At 39.4% G+C, this 18,403-nt stretch overlaps 1 protein-coding gene across 3 annotated transcripts; it reads right to left on the reverse strand.

The window, feature by feature from the left end:
* Positions 1–2,771: 2,771 nt before the first annotated feature.
* Positions 2,772–18,295, reverse strand: LOC144665250 (cytochrome P450 4V2-like). Of its 3 annotated transcripts, none has more exons than XM_078526458.1 (14): positions 18,005–18,295; positions 16,492–16,607; positions 15,388–15,460; positions 14,745–14,757; positions 13,846–13,909; positions 13,357–13,426; positions 10,442–10,511; positions 9,913–10,039; positions 6,042–6,233; positions 5,082–5,184; positions 4,509–4,576; positions 4,299–4,365; positions 3,747–3,926; positions 2,772–3,456 (listed from the first exon to the last, which is right to left on the reverse strand). In XM_078526458.1, exons 1-14 carry the CDS (start codon positions 18,171–18,173, stop codon positions 3,296–3,298), a joined length of 1,473 nt encoding a protein of 490 aa, XP_078382584.1. In that variant the 5' UTR covers positions 18,174–18,295; the 3' UTR covers positions 2,772–3,295. The 3 variants fall into 3 exon arrangements, with proteins under 3 accessions (XP_078382584.1, XP_078382583.1, XP_078382585.1); XM_078526457.1 differs by having other exon boundaries at positions 13,846–13,966; XM_078526459.1 differs by lacking the exon at positions 14,745–14,757 and having other exon boundaries at positions 13,846–13,966; positions 18,005–18,121.
* Between the last annotated feature and the right edge of the window lie 108 nt (positions 18,296–18,403).

Here is an 18,403-nt window from a genome sequence, read left to right on the forward strand (position 1 = left end):
TGATGGCGGATTTCCGAAAAAGACCCAAACTGTAGATTTCAAGTCTCACACTGGCAAGTTTTGCTGGATCTGGAGTAACAATAAGCATTACTCTACATGGTGGTATTTCTAGACAATGGCCCAAAATCGTCATTTTCAGTGGCTCATGTAGCAATTTCCCGTGCCGTTCTTTTGCAGCTGGAGTGAAAATTAGGATGAATCCACGTGATGCCATTCTTCCAAAAAGACCCAAACTGTAGATTTCAAGTCTCAAACTGGCCGGTTTTGCTGGATCTGGAGTGAAAATAATCTTTAATCTACGTGATGGTATTTTTACACAAGGGCCCGAAATAGTAAGTTTCAGTGGATCATGTAGTACTTAACAGTAAGATTGTTTTGGACCTGGAGTGAAAATAAGAATGAGTCCACGTGATGGCGGATTTCCAAAAAAGACCCAATCTGTAGATTTCAAGTCTCACTCTGGCAAGTTTTGCTGGATCTGGAGTAAGAATAAGCATTACTCTACATGGTGGTATTTCTAGACAATGGCCCAAAATCGTCATTTTCAGTGGCTCATGTAGCAATTTCCCGTGCCGTTCTTTTGGAGCAGGAGTGAAAATTAGGATGAATCCAGGTGATGCCATTTTTCCAAAATGACCCAAACTGTAGATTTCAAGTCTCAAACTGGCCGGTTTTGCTGCAACTGGAGTGAAAATAAGCTTCAATCCACGTGAGGGTGTTTCATCACAAGGGCCCGAAATCGTCATTTTCAGTTGCTCATGTAGCACTTTACCGTACGACTCGTTTGGAACTGGAGTGAAAATTAGGATGAATCCACGTGATGCCATTTTTCCAAAAAGACCCAAACTGTAGATTTCAAGTCTCAAACTGGCCGGTTTTGCTGGATCTGGAGTGAAAATAAGCTTTAATCTACGTGGTGATATTTTTACACAAGGGCCCGAAATCGTCAGTTTCAGTGGCTCATGTAGCAGTTTCCCGTGTCGTTCTTTTGGAGCTGGAGTGAAAATTAGGATGAATCCACGTGATGCCATTTTTCCAAAAAGACCCATACTGTAGATTTCAACTCTCAAACTGGCTGGTTTTGCTGCAACTGGAGTGAAAATAAACTTTAATCCACGTTGTGGTGTTTCATCACACGGGCCCGAAATCGTCATTTTCAGTTGCTCATGTAGCACTTTATCGTACGACTCGTTTGGACCTGGAGTGAAAATGAGAATGAGTCCACGTGATGGCGGATTTCCAAAAAGACCCAAACTGTAGATTTCAAGTCTCACCCTGGCAAGTTTTGCTGGATCTGGAGTAACAATAAGCATTACTCTACATGGTGGTATTTTTAGACAAGGGCCCAAAATCGTCATTTTCAGTGGCTCAGGTAGCAATTTCCCGTGCCGTTCTTTTGGAGCTGGATTGAAAATTAGGATGAATCCACGTGATGCCATTCTTCCAAAAAGACCCAAACTGTAGATTTCAAGTCTCAAACTGGCCGGTTTTGCTGGATCTGGAGTGAAAATAAGCTTTAATATACGTGGTGGTATTTTTACACAAGGGCTCGAAATCGTCATTCTCAGTGGCTCATGTCGCACTCACGGTCTAACCCTTATCAACAACCAATCGTGTGTTTGAACGACTTAGTCGAGAGGGGAGGGGGGGGGGGGATGGGATACCAATATACCTCATTTCTTTCTCCTGTGACACCAATATACCATAAAAATGCAAAAACGTAGATAAAAAATTCCTAAAATTATTACAAAACAGAACACCCTATATCTGAAAAATTTGGCACAAAAAAGGAGAATACTTAAGTAAAAACCACCCTAGATACCCTGACCGGGCCTGGATAATACTTTGTTCTGTTTTTATTCAATCAACCTAGCGAGGAAACAAAACTGAAATAAAATACCCGAAAAATACATATTTATGGCTATTTGGATAGAATATTAAAACTGATCTACTGTATGTTGTTTCAGTCTCTGTATGAGGGTCTCAATGTGATTAACCGTTAGCTGTAAAACGGCCAAAAATGTAGCCGGTAGGCGTAAAAATTGGAAAATTTTATCCGTTAGCCGTAAAATATGTTAACCGTAAATTCTATAGGAAAATCCACTACCTGACGAGGGAATTCCACGTTAAATTTCACGCGAAAAACCGATATCGCACGAATCGCGAAGCGATGAGTGCGATATCGGTTTTTCAAGTTTTACAAGAGGAGAAGCCTGCTTTGGTGAACAATCAATGCGTTGTTTATTCGTTTAAATGTGATCAGTGTGATGCTGATTATGTGGGTTACACCACGCGACATCTACATCAGCGCATAGAGGAACACAAAACCTCAGTAATTGGCAAGCACTTAAAAGAAATCCACGGTGTCGAGAGTCCTGACATAGGAAATATGTTTTCCGTTTTAAAGAAATGCCAAGGGAAACTGGATTGTTTAGTGAACGAAATGCTTTTAATTCGCGAGAGAAAACCAGCACTAAACACGCAGGCGGACTCAATACGTGCGAAAGTATTTACCTAATTAAATACCGCACGCACTAACACTGTAAACGCTAATGACCGCGGAATATTCTAATATACTCTATCACCTCTATTTGCATTTAAACTTAAACTCGACCGTTATTTTATTTTATCTACTTGATAATGAACTCAAGATGAGTTCGAAACGTCGTGGCTTTTTTTCGCTTATTTTTATACTTAATTTTATAAACAATGGAAATTAATTTTTAACTTCTGTTAATCGTAATGGAAATAAACTAACCGTTATAACCGTGAAAATAAAGCCTTCACCACATTAAGACCCTCCTGTAAAGGTGAGCTTTTTACATATATATATAGTCTACGTTCAAATTTATCATCCATCTCTAAATCCATGCATTAAATGAACAATCTACCTGCTTATAATTTTGTAAACCTGCGCCAGATCGACACATGATATGGCACAAATTATTTAATAAAATAAATATGGAATACTGAAGGAGCAAGGCTAAAATACAAGATAAACAGTCAACCAAGCTGGAAGGCAGGGCACACCGCATAGGGAAAGTATGACATAAGGTCTTTCTGGCACGGACCTAGCGAACCCGAGTATTTTTAGTCAGAGTACAAAAAAGCATACTTTATGACGTTATGCCGGGTTATAGTTTTTAAGTGTGGGGGAACAAGCAACTAACTTGTCGATATATTTTGATTTAGGTTGTGCGTTATTCAGAATTTTAGTCCGCCATGGAAAAAAGAAAATCGTTAAGAAGAGAAATTATGTCAGGTATCAGGCTTTGACTTTTTGATTTTCTTTGTACTATTTTCTTTTCGTTAAAGTGACAAAAATCCCTTCCTTGGGTCTGAGAATCATTTGCGAGCACAGGCAGAGATCTCCGTAGGTCTGGGTCGAGTTGATACAAAAATGACGTAACACGTACGCCACAACAAGCTTCTCCTCTAGAAGAGCCAACCGCTGACCTGAAAGGAAAATATCGAATATTTTCGGTAACTCCGAGAAAATCTAAATCCACTCGACATTGCATACCTTATTATAGGAATATAAAGAAGCAGTTTAACAACGCGAACAGAATTTACGCCCGCGAATTTAAGAAAAGTTCTGGTTAGATGCTTATAGTAAACGTTTTTACGTAAATAAAAATAACGCGAATTTTTGAAATTCGCGTTAATAATTAACATGTACCGCAGTGGATGTCTCAAAATCAGATCGTACAACTAAAATCCGTAATAAAAATCCATAACTTACGTACCGATGCAGTTCCTTGGCCCAGCTGAGAAAGGAAGAAAGGCATATGTATGGCGACCTTGACTGTTCTCTGGAAGAAACCGATCAGGGTTGAACTCAAGAGGAGCTGGCCACACTTCTGGGTTTCTGTGAAGCTGGAAACTAGAAATGCCAACTGTAGTTCCTTTTGGGGTAATGTAACCACCTAATAAGTAAATGACAAAAAGGTTCAACATAGAGATTCCATTTATTTTTGCCGTGCATCTGTTCAATTACAGATCACACATTACGTCAAAACTGTATTAGGTAAGAACACTCCTTCCGTTCTTGCCGCAGTTTGAAGTCTTCTGGCATCTAGGCTTGTTTTGGCCACATAGCATTGTTTCCAAATAGTCACATTTTATTTTCACTTTCACATTTATCACTTTATTGACATAAACTTAGATAAATTTGAAAAGCACAAAGTGTTATACGCATTTTACTTGATAATGACATCCTGAACGAACTCGAAACGTAATATTTTATTAGAGAATACAAAACAAAAATAAATGAAACACACAATCCAGACCTAACCTACCCAATAGGCAGTCCTCTGTTGTCGTTCTTGAGTAAAACGGCACAGGCGGAAAAATTCTTTGAGCCTCCTAAAAGTGATCGCGATAGTTTATTTTCTGAGTTAAATATAATTAAGAACTTGGAACTGATGTTAAAGTGTTTCCTTTATCCTTGACCCTTTTGACTTTATACTATCATGTTACTGTCTCTTACTGTCTATATTCTTTTTTACCTTTAGGACACATTCCAGGTAGCGGAATTCTTTCAAGTCTTCCACAGTCAATGTTTCTGGACACCCATCTAAAGAAAAGTGCAATAAAAAAGTGTACTTAATAGCCGTAATGATCAAGAACATTTACTTGGACATGTCAGAAATCACCTGTCCATCCCGTCTATTTATTTACCCAAGGTACAGATATTATTTTCCTTCCTCTGTTTACACTGCCGTTGTCAGAACAAGAAATATGTCTGGGGCAATTTCCATAGTTAAATTCTCTTCCTATGTATTTACTTCCCCCCTTCCAAACAACAACAACAACAAAAACGGAAAAAATGACTGAGGCAAGTGCCTTGCAATTGGTTTGCCTCGAAGCGGCTACAGCGCAGCCCTGGTATAGCTATATATCTGTAAGGTAAGAACATTCGTACAACACAATGCTGAGTTTCGTGTTGATAGTAAAGTTAATAAACTGAAGTTATTTTATTATGTGTCAGTTAAGTGTCAGTTAATTTCTTTTCTCATCAACACAGGGATAAAAAGAAGCTAAAAAAAATTACTATAACACACACAGAATATGTACGCTACCAAAGAAAGTTTGCACTTCCTCGTAAACTCTCTGTTGTATGTTAGGATGTCGGCCAAGGAGGTAGAGAGTCCAAGTGATGCCAGCGGCTGTGGTGTCGTGGCCCTAAAAATGACATTATAAAAACAAAACAACAACAACAAATATATATATTTTTTTTTTTGGGGGGGGGGGGGTGATGGTAGTGGGAGAAGTACTCAATCCACTATAATTGCCGCGATAGCTCAGTTACTAGAACACCTTTCACGTTATCCGGTTGGAGTGGGTTTGAATGACACTCAAGGCATCTGATATTTTACGATTGTTGTGATGAAATTCGTCTCCTAGTTCTATGCTGTCACATCAGAAGAAGAACATTTTTTTTTTAAATCTTGATGTCCAATTAGCAAACCTAGTTACAGCCCTCTCAGGACCTGTCATCGTTAGTCAGAGAGTCGAGAGTTGCTGTTTGTCAACTGGAACAAAATGTGCATGAGGTGAATACATGGATCACTTTATTAAATAGGATCGAGAAACGTCGAAGTTATATACATACTACTTGTCCTCATAGGCAAAATAAAGACCAGGTGTAGTAGTTTTTGGGGCTGGCAGTGGTCAGGGAACCGGAAAAAAATGAGCACACAATAGTTAAAGCCACAAGACGCTAGAAGGTCAGAACACTGGAACGATACTAAAACACCTGTGTATAGTATGATAGTCTGCCCTGAATATTGTTGTTCATAACATGTATATAAGGTATGGGTAGCCGCTCTGGCTTAGGACAAGCCTAAACCAGGCTCGTTAGTTCGCCAGGTAGATGCGGAGACTTTAAGCAGGCTTCCTCGCAGGAAGGGAGGGCGCGTGTTTGTCTTAAACACTTCTATTCAAATTGACTTCGAATAAGAAGTAGATGAACAGGTACATATACTATTTTTAATCTTCCTAAGCCTGCTAGAAGGAAAAATTAAAGATTCCCTGCTCACCTCGAATGCAAATGTATCTACTTCTTCTCTGACTCCTTCACGTGAGATTTCTCCGTTATTATAAGCTTCTAGCAGCAGATCAAGAAAGGCCAGGCGCTTCTTTCTTCTAAATTCACATTCGTCTTCTTCGTTTTTCTGCTCCTCTTTAGATGTTTTGGTAGCTTCTCTTTCATCAATTCGGTCATCGATCACCTAGCATGGGAGTTAATGGGAGTTAACCTAATAGTCGAGATAGCGTGGCCTAGTTGTTAGGGCCCTAGACGTAGATGTAATCTGGGAACCCTGGGTACAAATCCTCCCCCCTGTCACTAGATAGATTTGTGTTTGGTAGTCCCGAATTCAACTCCTTCAGGTGTTGTGAACAGCCAACTGGTCAGCCTCATACCGGTTTTTTTTTACAAGTTTAATTTATGTTCGATTTGCAATATTTGTTTATTAAGGGCGCATTTATTTGCAACATGCTCGTATAGCTGTCGCATTTATTTACAACATGCTCGCATAGCTGTCGCATTTATTTACAACATGCTCCTATAGCTGCCGCATTTGCTCGTTGGAATTTTTTATTGTTTTCGAGCAAAACAAGTCTAACGAGGAAATGCGACGGTTAAACGCTCATGTTGCAAATAAATACGCCCTCAGTGTATTCGCATTGCCCCCAGTCAGCACAGAAGTGCTTGATACATTTTCTACACTCTTGCACGCACGAAAAATCACTGCGAAGGTCTTCCCTCAATTGCCTTTATATCCGCAATTGACTTATACAACATTTCAAATACTTCACATCATTATTATTAAAGTTTAATAAACAATAACAAATTAATGAGCAGGGACGGCGAGTTGATAATTAACAATTAGACTACGAGCCCGAGTTTTCTATGAGCGAATATATAGTCAACGAGGCGCAGCCGAGTTGACTATCGCTCATAGAAAACGAGGGCGAGTAGTCCAATTGTTTTAGTAGAAACTCTTAAAGGACTGCAGTCCAAAAACCTACAATTTAAATTTACGTTCTTATAAGCCAAAAATGAAGAAAAAGTAATCTTAATCTTTAAAGGCCCACCTTCACCCAAAATGCATTGCGCGCAGCGATCGCTTCTCCTGGATTTCTTGCAGCAAGAAATATACCGAAGGCATTATCGACTTTTTCCGAAGCAATCCTCTAGATATATTTCAATTCACTTTTAGATACGTTCCCTGTTTACATTTTTAGACTTTTCCTGTATTATTATGTATATATCGTGTGAATAGGTGTTAATTTTGCCGCTTGAAGTCGACGAGAGTCGGGAAGATGGCGAGCCTTACACACCGTCCTGTTGGAAGACCAAAGTTGCCTGGCTGTTTGAAGATGGTTCGTCTCAGAGATTCGGTATTTGACCTATGGAGAGCAAGAAAGCAAGATCTGGAATTTGAAAAAAGCACAGACAGCGTGTTCGTGGAATTCCTGCTGCACCGAAGGTTAGTTTTACTGGCTAGATCAAAATGTTTTTATATTTTCGCTTTCTATAATTATTCTTAGGATATGTGACAGCAATCGAAGTCTATTTTCTTCGTGTCTGTTTTAGACGGCCGGCTACCGAGGGAGTGCAGAAGGGGATTTGTCTCTGTCTGTTGAAGATAATGGTACTGATAAGTTTTTATTCTGATAAAGCTACTTCTAAACAAGCTTGTTGAAATGTGTCGTACAAACCAAGAATGTGTTAGTTTATTATTATGTAATTTGTATGCTGTACAGTGCAGGTTTCTCGTGGCTTTTCTTCCTTTCTTCGTTTTATTGGGTACAACTTTGCCTTCTTATTCTTGTTGTTATGCTTCATACATGTACTCAGTGTAGGATGATTATTTATGTATTTACTTTTTTGTTGATTCCAGGACCATTAGCTGTTCCACTATGATGTGTACGCACACGGCTTACCTCGGCCTCGGCCGTAATATCGATCTCTTCCTCGATTGACTCTTCTCCAACGGTAGAATAATAAAAATTTCTCTGGAAAGATACTTCTTGGAAATCTTCTGCGACGAAATTTTCTTCTGGCTCCATCATATAAACATTGGTTCCTTCGAGCGCGAGTCAAGCTAGTCGCAGAGAAAACCCGCGTGAGACGCTTGAGTGCGTTCAGCCAATCAGATCACGCATATGAACAAAAGAGCAATTCAAAACAAAAACAAACGACCGCAACGACTCTTGGGCGAAGGTGGGCCTTTAAATGAGCAACGAGCGCGCGATCGTTTTCTATCAGCGAATACAAAACAGTGGGACAACCAATCAGATTCGCGGAATTTCTACTAACAAGAGGTAGAAGGTGTAAGTAACGTAGGAAAAGTCATGAATAGCGGATAACCGCAAACAACTCTAACTATCCTTTTCACCTACTGTTTCCTATTTATTTTACATGATGCAACTCTTTTTGGTTTGTTTTTCTTTGGTTGATAAGCTATTCTGTTGTCTGTCTGTCTGTCTGTCTGTCTGTCTGCCTGTCTGCCTGTCTGTCTGTCTGTCTGTCTGTCTGTCTGTCTGTCTGTCTGTCTGTCTGTCTGTCTTGCTGTACTGAGGACTACAGGCTGTTTGGGTAAGATAGCGTGTTTTTGTATTCATTTTAGAACAAAACTAAGCGATAATAAAATACAACGTTTCGACATCGTTCATTATTTGGGTCATTATTTGGAAACAATGTTATGTGGCCAAAACAAACCTAGATGCCAGAATACTTCAAACTGCGTTAAGAACGGAAGAGATGTTCTTACTTTACCTCATTTTGACGTCATCTGTGATCTGTAATTGAACAGATGCACGGCAAAAATAAATGGAATCTATATGTTGAATCTTTTTGTCATTTACTTATTAGGTGGTTACATGACCCCAAAAGGAACTACAGTTGGCATTTCAAATTTCCAGCTTCACAGAAACCCAGAAGTTTGGCCAGCACCTCTTGAGTTCAACCCTGATCGGTTTCTTCCAGAGAACAGTCAAGGTCGCCATTCATACGCCTTTCTTCCTTTCTCAGCAGGGCCAAGGAACTGCATCGGTACGTAAGTTATGGATTTTAATTACGGATTTTAGTTGTACGATCTGATTTTGAGACATCCACTGCGATAAAAATTCGCGTTATTTTTATTTATGTAAACACGTTTACTATAAGCATTTTCTTGTTCGTGATGTCGTGATAAGTCACTTTCGAGTCCTTTATATCCGTTACAAAACGATTCCTAGCTAGCGCAAAACCATTTCATATGAAGGTGAGTTGTGCTCGCATGGTCTTTCTCAGTCATGCAAATTATACACCTTTTTATAGGCTATTTCCGAGTCACTGTTTGTCCCTGTTTCAGAAACAGCCCCCGTGAAAAAAGTGTCCATACGAAAATGAGTTGGATTTGCATTAAACTCATTTTCATATGAATGGCTTCACACGAAAACTTTCTCTGATACAGAGGCGATGAGGCGATGAGGCGATGGGCGCCTTGCACGATCCGATAACAAGGATAAAAAATCAGCCATGCTGAAACGCAAGCTACGCAGTGGGACATTCAAAACAAAGGAAGGTGAAGCTGGACTGGTGCGAGTCGCTTTGTTCTGAATGTTCCACAGCGTAACTTGCGTCGTAGCATGTACCATGTAACCGGATCGTGCAGAGGGCCCAAATTGAGTTATTTAAACTGGCAATAAGGAGGTTCTCGTCCTTTTTGCAAGGCTTCATTACAGAATAAGGGCCGTGGGCAGGGGGGTGCGATGGGTGCGTCCGTACCCACCCACGGGCAACAAAGATCCGCCTAATCGGGAAGTGTGAGGGTTAAAATGCCTCTTAGAATGCAGGAAATGTGGACTTAAACTACTTGATTTTTCAAATTTTACCCAGTTTGCAGTAATAGCATTTACCTTGTTCGTGAAGCCATGAACGATCTCCAAGCATTTGTTCATCTCTCTTCCAGGAGACGTCAAACTGAAAAGAGTATCCGACCACAGCCAAGGAGATCTGTAACGTATTTCAAGTAGCTCACTCATCCTGTCAAACCAAACAAAGAACAAAAGTAGCGTAAATAATATAAAGTCGAGTTCAAATTATAATTTTAAGATACTTTTAAGTTACTGTGTTCGAGCATAGTGGCACGTCAGGCTAGTGCTTTCCTTTGTTTTCAGTGGCATGAAACAACTAGGAGTACCAATAACTCCCCCCCCCCCCCTCCTCCTCTGGAGAATGATAGTTCAGCGCTGAACTAGCAGAACGCGCGCGATAACCAAATGGTTAGGCCGTTGGACACCGAATCGAGTGGGCAACTCACTTCATCCTGACATTGCCTTTCTCCAACTTGGTGTAGATGTCATTAGTAACAGTTTCATAAAATAACTCAGACAGGCCAGAAATCTCCATTTTTTCAGCATGACAGTTTAGTTTCTAAATGCATACCTGACTACCGCCTTTACATATGGTGAGCTACTTTTTTCTTGTGCATTTGGGGATGAGCCCATGGAGGTAACTGTTTAAAAAAAATATACTAAATTTATATAACAAGACTATTACCTTAAATTCTGGAAATTGAAGTGCGGCATTAGCTTTTTTACGTTTTTCTCGTTAAGAGGGAATATCAACTCAGACTACTTATGCCTTCTTATACTTTGTGCGCTTGGCAAAGGTTGCCACGTGTCATGCCACGTGTCACGCAGGCTAATCTCATGGCCCGAACCAGAAGGGTAGCAGCTTTCATAAGTTTGTTATTCAGCTGGTCCTAAGTGTAGCAGCTGCTATATCGTTTTGGTGGCTAAGGGCATTGCTCCTGCTCGTTTTTTTTTTTTTTTTTCTATTTTTCTCTCGAATGGGAAGCGAGACATTCATTAGAGAGGCCTACTACCCAATTCCCACCCACCCGCGCAAAGAAAAAAAAAGAAAAGAGCTTTGGAAAACAAATTCTTCGTTTACGATATTCACTATAAATAAGGTCGCTAACATCACTGAAACATGAAAACGGTGAACCCAAATCGGACTTAAAGTCGGATAAGCTTTCTAGAAGAAAAATAAGAAGGTGACGCTTTGTTGGTTACCTGTCTAAATTCGCTATGGCGGGAAAATTACCCTTTTGACTACAAGTCGTCGATAGACTACTGATTTTTTATTGCCCGCTGACGGCGCACCACAATAGTAGTTTTTAACTCGGAAAATTCCGAGTTTAGTTATGGGGCCGATTTCACTCCTTCCATCCTTCACTCGATTCCTGTCCACAATTTAATTGAATTAATTAATTAATATCAAATTGAATTAATCAATTAACTTTGTGAAGCGAGTAGGGGGCTGGGTAAAATGCGAGCCATATCTGTGTTACTTTATATGAAGTACACAAATGCTATATATTTGTTTCTGAAACCCCAAAGTTCTCCTTGTGGTATGCATTCTTTCAGGCGTAGACTCAAGCACACGGAATTTTGTGCTGAACGCATGCGCATATATGAAGTACACAAAGGCTATATATTTTCACCAAATCTTACTGAGAACTGATTAAAACTCAACAAAATTGGGGTTTCAATTTATCGCCGAGTATTTCCGAAAAAAATTCGATGGTACTAGAAAAGAGTTAAATTTGAATGAAATATTCATCTATAAGCCGAGGCCGAGCGATCATCAACAAACGAAAATTATTAGCAAGCGTTTGTAATTTATTCTTGGTCATTACCTTTCATTTTAGTGGCGGCTCTTTAGAAACCATTTGGTTTAATGAAGCAACGTTAGGAATGAAGTTTTTATTCGCCTTTTCTTTGATATTTAGGCTGGAACTCGTCGTCAATCGGCTCGCTCTGGAACATTATTTATTTTGTCGGCGTACCGTGTGATCGTCTTTTGAACAGACGAGGGCATTCGAAATCCCGCATGTCTTAAACAATTTCCTTGCAATCTCTTCTACAATAATTATTTCTGCCTGAGACTGTTCTTGAGACTGTTCCTTTCCTTCCGTTCCTTTCCTTAAAGTTTAGTTAAATTGCAGAATCACTGCTAACGTGACTTTTCAAGAGAAGAAGGGTCAGGAATCGCTCTTTTTGGTTTGTTGTGGCGACACCAGAAACTGACCAATCAAAAGCTGCTGTTCCCACGCGCTTGGTAAACATTGTAACACGATCTGACAGAAATCAGCTTGATGTAATATTCTTGTTCGAAACCGAAAACTTATAATACCACGACTTCTCTGCTAAAAGAAACCACTCCAGTAAAGTTTGATTGGATTCAGAGTACTAGACAAAATACTGGTAACAGCACATGTTTCGTTTTGATGACATTTAAAGTTCACCCGCTTGATCTGCTTGATCTTTTCGCTAGCAACTTGGCGAATTGCGACGATTTGAAGATTTACTGAATCATCAGCAATCATCCCGTATTCTCTGGCGATTTTGCAGTTGTTCTGAACTGTCTCTACCTCGGCAACAACTTTCAATTTGAAGGTTTAGTTGTTTGAAAACCAGTAGCTTTTGGCATGATGATCGATAACCGCTTAATTCTTCAGAAGAATGCGTGATTGTTTGAGATAGGATTCTGAACTCAGGTGAATGTTTTGTCACGCTTGTGTACGGTTCTATTAATAATTTCATTCTTTATCAGTGTTTTGTTGTTTTTCAATTACATAGTTGTGATTTAACGAATATGTTGACTGGCTCGCTGCACGTGGATTGTTTTAAAGTTTGAAGGAAAAATTGGGTCGGCTTATAGCCGAGTGATTTGGGTTTATTTTTTGTCAGAGTCTAACTGGTTCCAAAAACTAAAAGTTTAGGGTCTCGGCTTTATATAGCCGAATAAATACGGTACATGCATGCTTAACTACCAGCCGAAATATTGTACTAATGTCAGTTTTCTTGAAATAGACCAAACCTTAATTTTTCTAATGATATTATTATTTTGCCTAACCTTCAAAAAACAAAAAGGAAATATAAAAAGAAAGAAAACAATTTGCAACTGATGGGAACTCTATCGCTTGCCCTTTCGGCCTGCTCTCGATGAGCAGCTAGATGACAATGAAACTAAGCTAGTGAAGTAAACTGAATAGTGGAAAGTTTAACATCATTTGTTTTAGCAAATCTCTATTTGTCAGTTTGTTGTTTTCGATTCTTGTTTCATAATAAATTTTCCGAGTTTAGTGGCTCATAGCCACTTTGAATAGTCATTATTTTTTGTATCTTTTTCAAATATAATTTTTTGGAATCTTTTGTATGACTTGCATTTTCAGGTTTATTCTTACGTTACAACATTTTAATAAAAAAATGTAACAATATGCGGGCTTTGGAGACGTTGATCGTATGTCTATTCAATCTATCTTGATTCTTGTTTAACAATACTTAACTTACCACATATTACATCCAAGGTACATCGCGCTATGTAAGGCATGATGTTAAAGACACCCCCGTTTGCCTTCTCCTAGTAAAAGAAAACGTCAAATTCATATAACTCAGCACATCCACTTCCATTGCATTCCAAGCTCGCTTTCCGTATGCAAGGTAAAGCCTTCACTAAACTAGCCTGCCAACGTGTCTCAACATGAGTACAATGCAATATCTGAAACTTATTCTGATTTTCTAAGGAAAGGGAGACCGGGAAAGTTGTGACTACTCCCGTATGCTAATCTGTCGTAATCTTGTAACTGAGTTTTCCCAATCAGTTCCCTGTAGTTCGCTGGTAACCATTTGTACTCCCACGAGAATTCACTCAGAAGCCTGAGTGAAGTATCTTGCCCAAGAACACAACACAATGAACCAGCAACCGCTCAAACCAGGATCTTAATTTTGATCTGCATCCGGTGGGCTGACCATCAGTCCAAGTTGAATACTTAACTTTACCTTTAATTGTGTCACTAAAATCGCGGCTTGCTCCTCGATTACTTGAATAAAGTCGTTTAGTATCCTGAAGTGAAATGTTGGTGTTATTAACCTCCTTCTCGTCCTCCACTTGTCCCCATTGCTAAAAGGAAATGATTTTTTTTTTGCTATGAGATGTTTGGAAGGGATTCTCTCTTATTCTGTCCCCCTGTCTGCTTACCTGTCTGTCTGTCTGTCTGTCTGTCTGTCTGTCTGTCTGTCTGTCTGTCAGTCTGTCTGTCTGTCCGCCTATTGAGATAAGATAATATTTCTTTTACACGAAAAAACTGTCAGCTAATCACAGAATTTCAAGATAATATGAAATATGGAAACGTGTATTTTCTTTCCTGTCTACAAGTCCGTTTGTCCTTCCGCCCGTCCGTCCGCAAGTCCGTTCATCTTTCTGTCTGTCTGTCTTTCTGTCTTTCTATCTGTCTTTCTGTCTTTCTATCTATCTGTCTGTCTGTCTGTCTGTCTGTCTGTCTGTCTGTCTGTCTGTGTCTTTCTGTCTGTCTGTCTGTCTGTCTGTCTTTCTGTCTTTCTATCTGTCAGTCTGTTTGCGAGCATGTTGATAAACTTTGCTCAAAAGTAAATCGATCTATCAGTGGTCTTAAACAAGCATGCACATGATTACGTACCATGAGGTGTTTTTAAATACCATTTACAAATCTATTAGCCAGCCTGTGTTTGACTATGAAACTACCGTATTAAAATAAAAGTAATTCATTCATTCATTGTCTGTCTGTCTGTCTGTCTGTCTGTCTGTCTGTCTGTCTCTATGTCTGTCTTCCTACCTGTCTACTTGTCTACCTTTCTGATAGTGCCTGTTTGGCCGGCTGGACTACCCTCTTCTTTCACATCCACGACATCATGTCACTTACCTTGTAAGTAAGCCTTCGTAAAAATGCCAGTGATTTGAAACAAGCCACAATAGTGTGATAAGTGTTTAATAACACGAAAAAAAAAAGGAAAGAGAGAAGGTAAGAAAAAAAGAAACAAAAAACGAAACAAAACAAAGGAGAAAAGACAGATGAATAAAGTGCAATATTAGTAAATTTTAAAGCCGCAAACAAAACAATCAAGACATCATGTTGTACAGGTCATTACAAAAAAAAAAATGACCACTGTAGGAGTGTAACCTCCCATACCTAGCTACCCATAGAGAAAGGGAGCTTTTCATATAAACATGTCTTTATAATTAGCTGCGAGCAGTTTATACGAAAAGTGGCCTTAAGCTTTTGGCAGGGGAAGGGAGGAGTTGTCATTATTACCCTGGGTGGGGATTCGTTATCCTAGGTGGCATTTTGCTTTGGCGGTAACAACTTTTGTGATATAAACAGACGGCTTGCGGGAAAAGACAACTCTACTTCCAGGAAAATCTTTTCTCCAAACGTTTAGTTTGAAACCGTTTTCTAATAACGTACAATTCATAAAACAGGTGCATGCGTCCGTTCCTAGTATAAAGGGAAATTTTGTTTGAAATTATTGGCATGGTTTAAGTATATCTGAAGGATAGTGTGTTACCTGTTCCAAGCCATGGGTGAAGCAATTCGTAATCTGAAGACTTGGTCATATGTTTTCTGCTGTTCAGCAGAACCTGAATAAAAAAATCCCATAGTGCATCACGCTTATATAAGGTGGTATAAGTGACGCTTTTGCTCGTCAATTAATAAGTGACGCTTTTGCTCGTCAATTAAAAAGCGGTTGATATATTAGTCAGTCAGTCATTTCATTTAGTCATGTCAGGCGACAGACAGTCAGCAAGTCAGGCAGCCAGCTAGAAATTTACTTCTCCTACCACTAAGAATTGAGGTTGTACGACGAACAGGCAACCGTATTAGAGTGACTTTCGAGGGGTGGGGTAAAAGCAAGGGCTTATCTCAGGTCACTACAATGGGCTATCATTTTTGTAGACCTCTGGCCTTCCCTGGGTTGTGCTGGATACTCTTTAGCTGCTACACCGTGCTGACGAGACCCAACCATAGTCGAAACAGTAGCATTGCATTTTGACTTTCGGCTTGTGATCTATCTACGTGGTGAATTGTATGGTTCGACGAATTGTTATTGCATCACCACAGGTTATGTTCTCATAGAGCAGCTTTCAATTGAGTGTCGTAAAACCAAAAGAAAAGTAATTACTCTGGCCAATCACAAAGGACACAGACAATCCAGTGAGCCAATGAAAACTCAAAGCAAATACATGTTGCAGGCACGAAACGCGGGAAAACGTGCGCGAGCGAGTCACGATTTGTTTCGTTTTTTTTTTTTTTTTTTTTTTTTTGGTTTTACTTCAGATTGGCTGGGAAAGTGGCGCGAGATTTTTAAACCAATAACTAAGCGTAGTAATACAAAACCAAAGCAAACGCGAATTGCTTTCGACACTCAAGTGAAAACCGCTCCAACCTTCGGCAATTGAAGAAACACTTTATGAAAAATATAATACCAATAATCCCGTATGTCAACAATAAACAAAGGCGTAGCTGACTGGGGTCCCTAAACTGTTCTACGAAGTATCAGCTTTACTTATTTTTTCGTCCTGCTGGATCTGTTTTCGCAACCTCGACGAAAGGCTCTATGGCTGTGATAACGAATAACGCCACGTTGAGAAAATAATAAGACACCACTCACCTCTGCCAACTCTGCCTTGAAAATCATCACCAAAGGGGAAACTGGACCAATCCAAATGCAAATAATTCCTTTTTGATATAGATCTTCCATCCATCCGTTGACTCGCTTAAAGACATCTGTTTGAACCAATAGTAATGCTAGTTACATTGGCACATATAATCCCGGGGGGGGGGGGTACTCAAAAAAGTTTTATATGGGGAGGCTCCGCTCCAAGTTCTAACCCCTTACCCTGTTATATACCATTTTTGACAGAAATTGTACCCCTTTCGTATACCTTTAACTGAAAAAGGGTACCCCTAAGAGGCATGGCGTGAACTTAAAATAGGACGTTTTCTTGTCATTTTTATGTAGCGCTTAATAAATTAAAATAATACAGCCATAAATTGCGTCTGTTCGAAATATTTTAATTAAAGGCCCTTTTAAATAGCCAAATGACATATTTCCATACCCTTTCATATATTTAAACTCGTGAAATCCCTACCCTTTTATATACCTGAAGCCTGAAAAAGGTACCCCTTTCGGGCGGAGCCTCCCCGTATAGGCCATTATAGGGAGTACCCCCCCCCCCCCCCTCGGGCATATAACCAATACAACAGTAAAATTCACAGTTTGATTGGCTTTCAGGAGCTCTTTGGCCGAGATCCGGATTGGTGATTTCCGGTGGGTACTTATGGGGTATATCTATGACAAAATTCAATGCTCAGTAACCGAAATAATTCCTGTATTTAGCTCTTTTTTTTAATATTTTTAGCATTGTAACAATTGATATGTATTTTATCGACTGAAATAAAGACACTTAGTCATTCATTCATTCATTCATTCATTCATTCATTCATTCATTCATTCATTCATTCATTCATTCATTCATTGTAATCACGAATGCATCAATCCAAAGCTAAATGGCAACAAGCCGATCCTGTATATTGTCATGACACAAGCTGGCTGGCATAACGCAAATAGGCATAACGAAAACTGGAATAATGCAATTGTAAAGCAACATCACACAATTTAAGGCGTATTAAACGCAAACAGGTTTGTACGGCAATCTCAAGGTGTAGTCCACTCTCTCTACACGGATTTTCTGGAAAAATTACTTTTCTATTTGCCTTTACATACGACATTTCCTGAATTGATGGCTAAATTGTAAGCCGCTATTGCCATTGCGTGAGAAAAGCTAATGAGAAGAGCGATTCGTCATACTGACATGTACAAAAACACGCACATTGTTTACAAATATCAGTTGCCGAACCGACCGAAGACAATTTGTGCTTCGATGGAAGTGCTTTAACTCGGGGAAAATCGGGAAATCCAGTCTATTTCTTTATTGCAACCTTGAAATATTAGCTAAGGATTTTAAATTCAATGTATCGCAAGTACGGATAAATTCGATCTGATTCGCTCCGCAATCGCAATTAGCTTTAACTGTACATAATGTTTTATCACAACACTTTACGTTCGGCGCAACCCCACCACGGGATTCTAACCATACAGAGAAAATCAATTTTAAACTTACCGTGAACTTCGCCTTGCATCTGTAAAGCGTTTCCGAACAAAGCACTCGCCTTTGGACCAGGAAGTTTCTTCAATTCTGCTAAAGCGTTACATTTAGCAATGAACGAAAACACTACGAACACAACTGCAGAGAGAAACAGCGACACAGCAACTACCAAAGCAAAGAACATTTTGATGAGAACTTGTGGTCGTTTCAGCTTTTTCAGCTCGATATTTTGGCAGATTTCCTTGTAGAGTACTATAAATAGTGTGAAGTAAAATACACAATGAAAACAACCTCCGCTGGTGGCAAATTGATATTTATGTTAATTTCATGTCCCGATGGTTTCGCTGCCTAAATATGTCACGCTTTCCGTGATACGGAATGACCGCACTAACCCACTGATCTCAATATATAAAA

This window comes from Oculina patagonica, chromosome 9 (assembly GCF_052425735.1).
Source record: "Oculina patagonica isolate OP01 chromosome 9, crgOcupat, whole genome shotgun sequence".
NCBI classification, from domain to species: Eukaryota; Metazoa; Cnidaria; class Anthozoa; order Scleractinia; family Oculinidae; genus Oculina; species Oculina patagonica.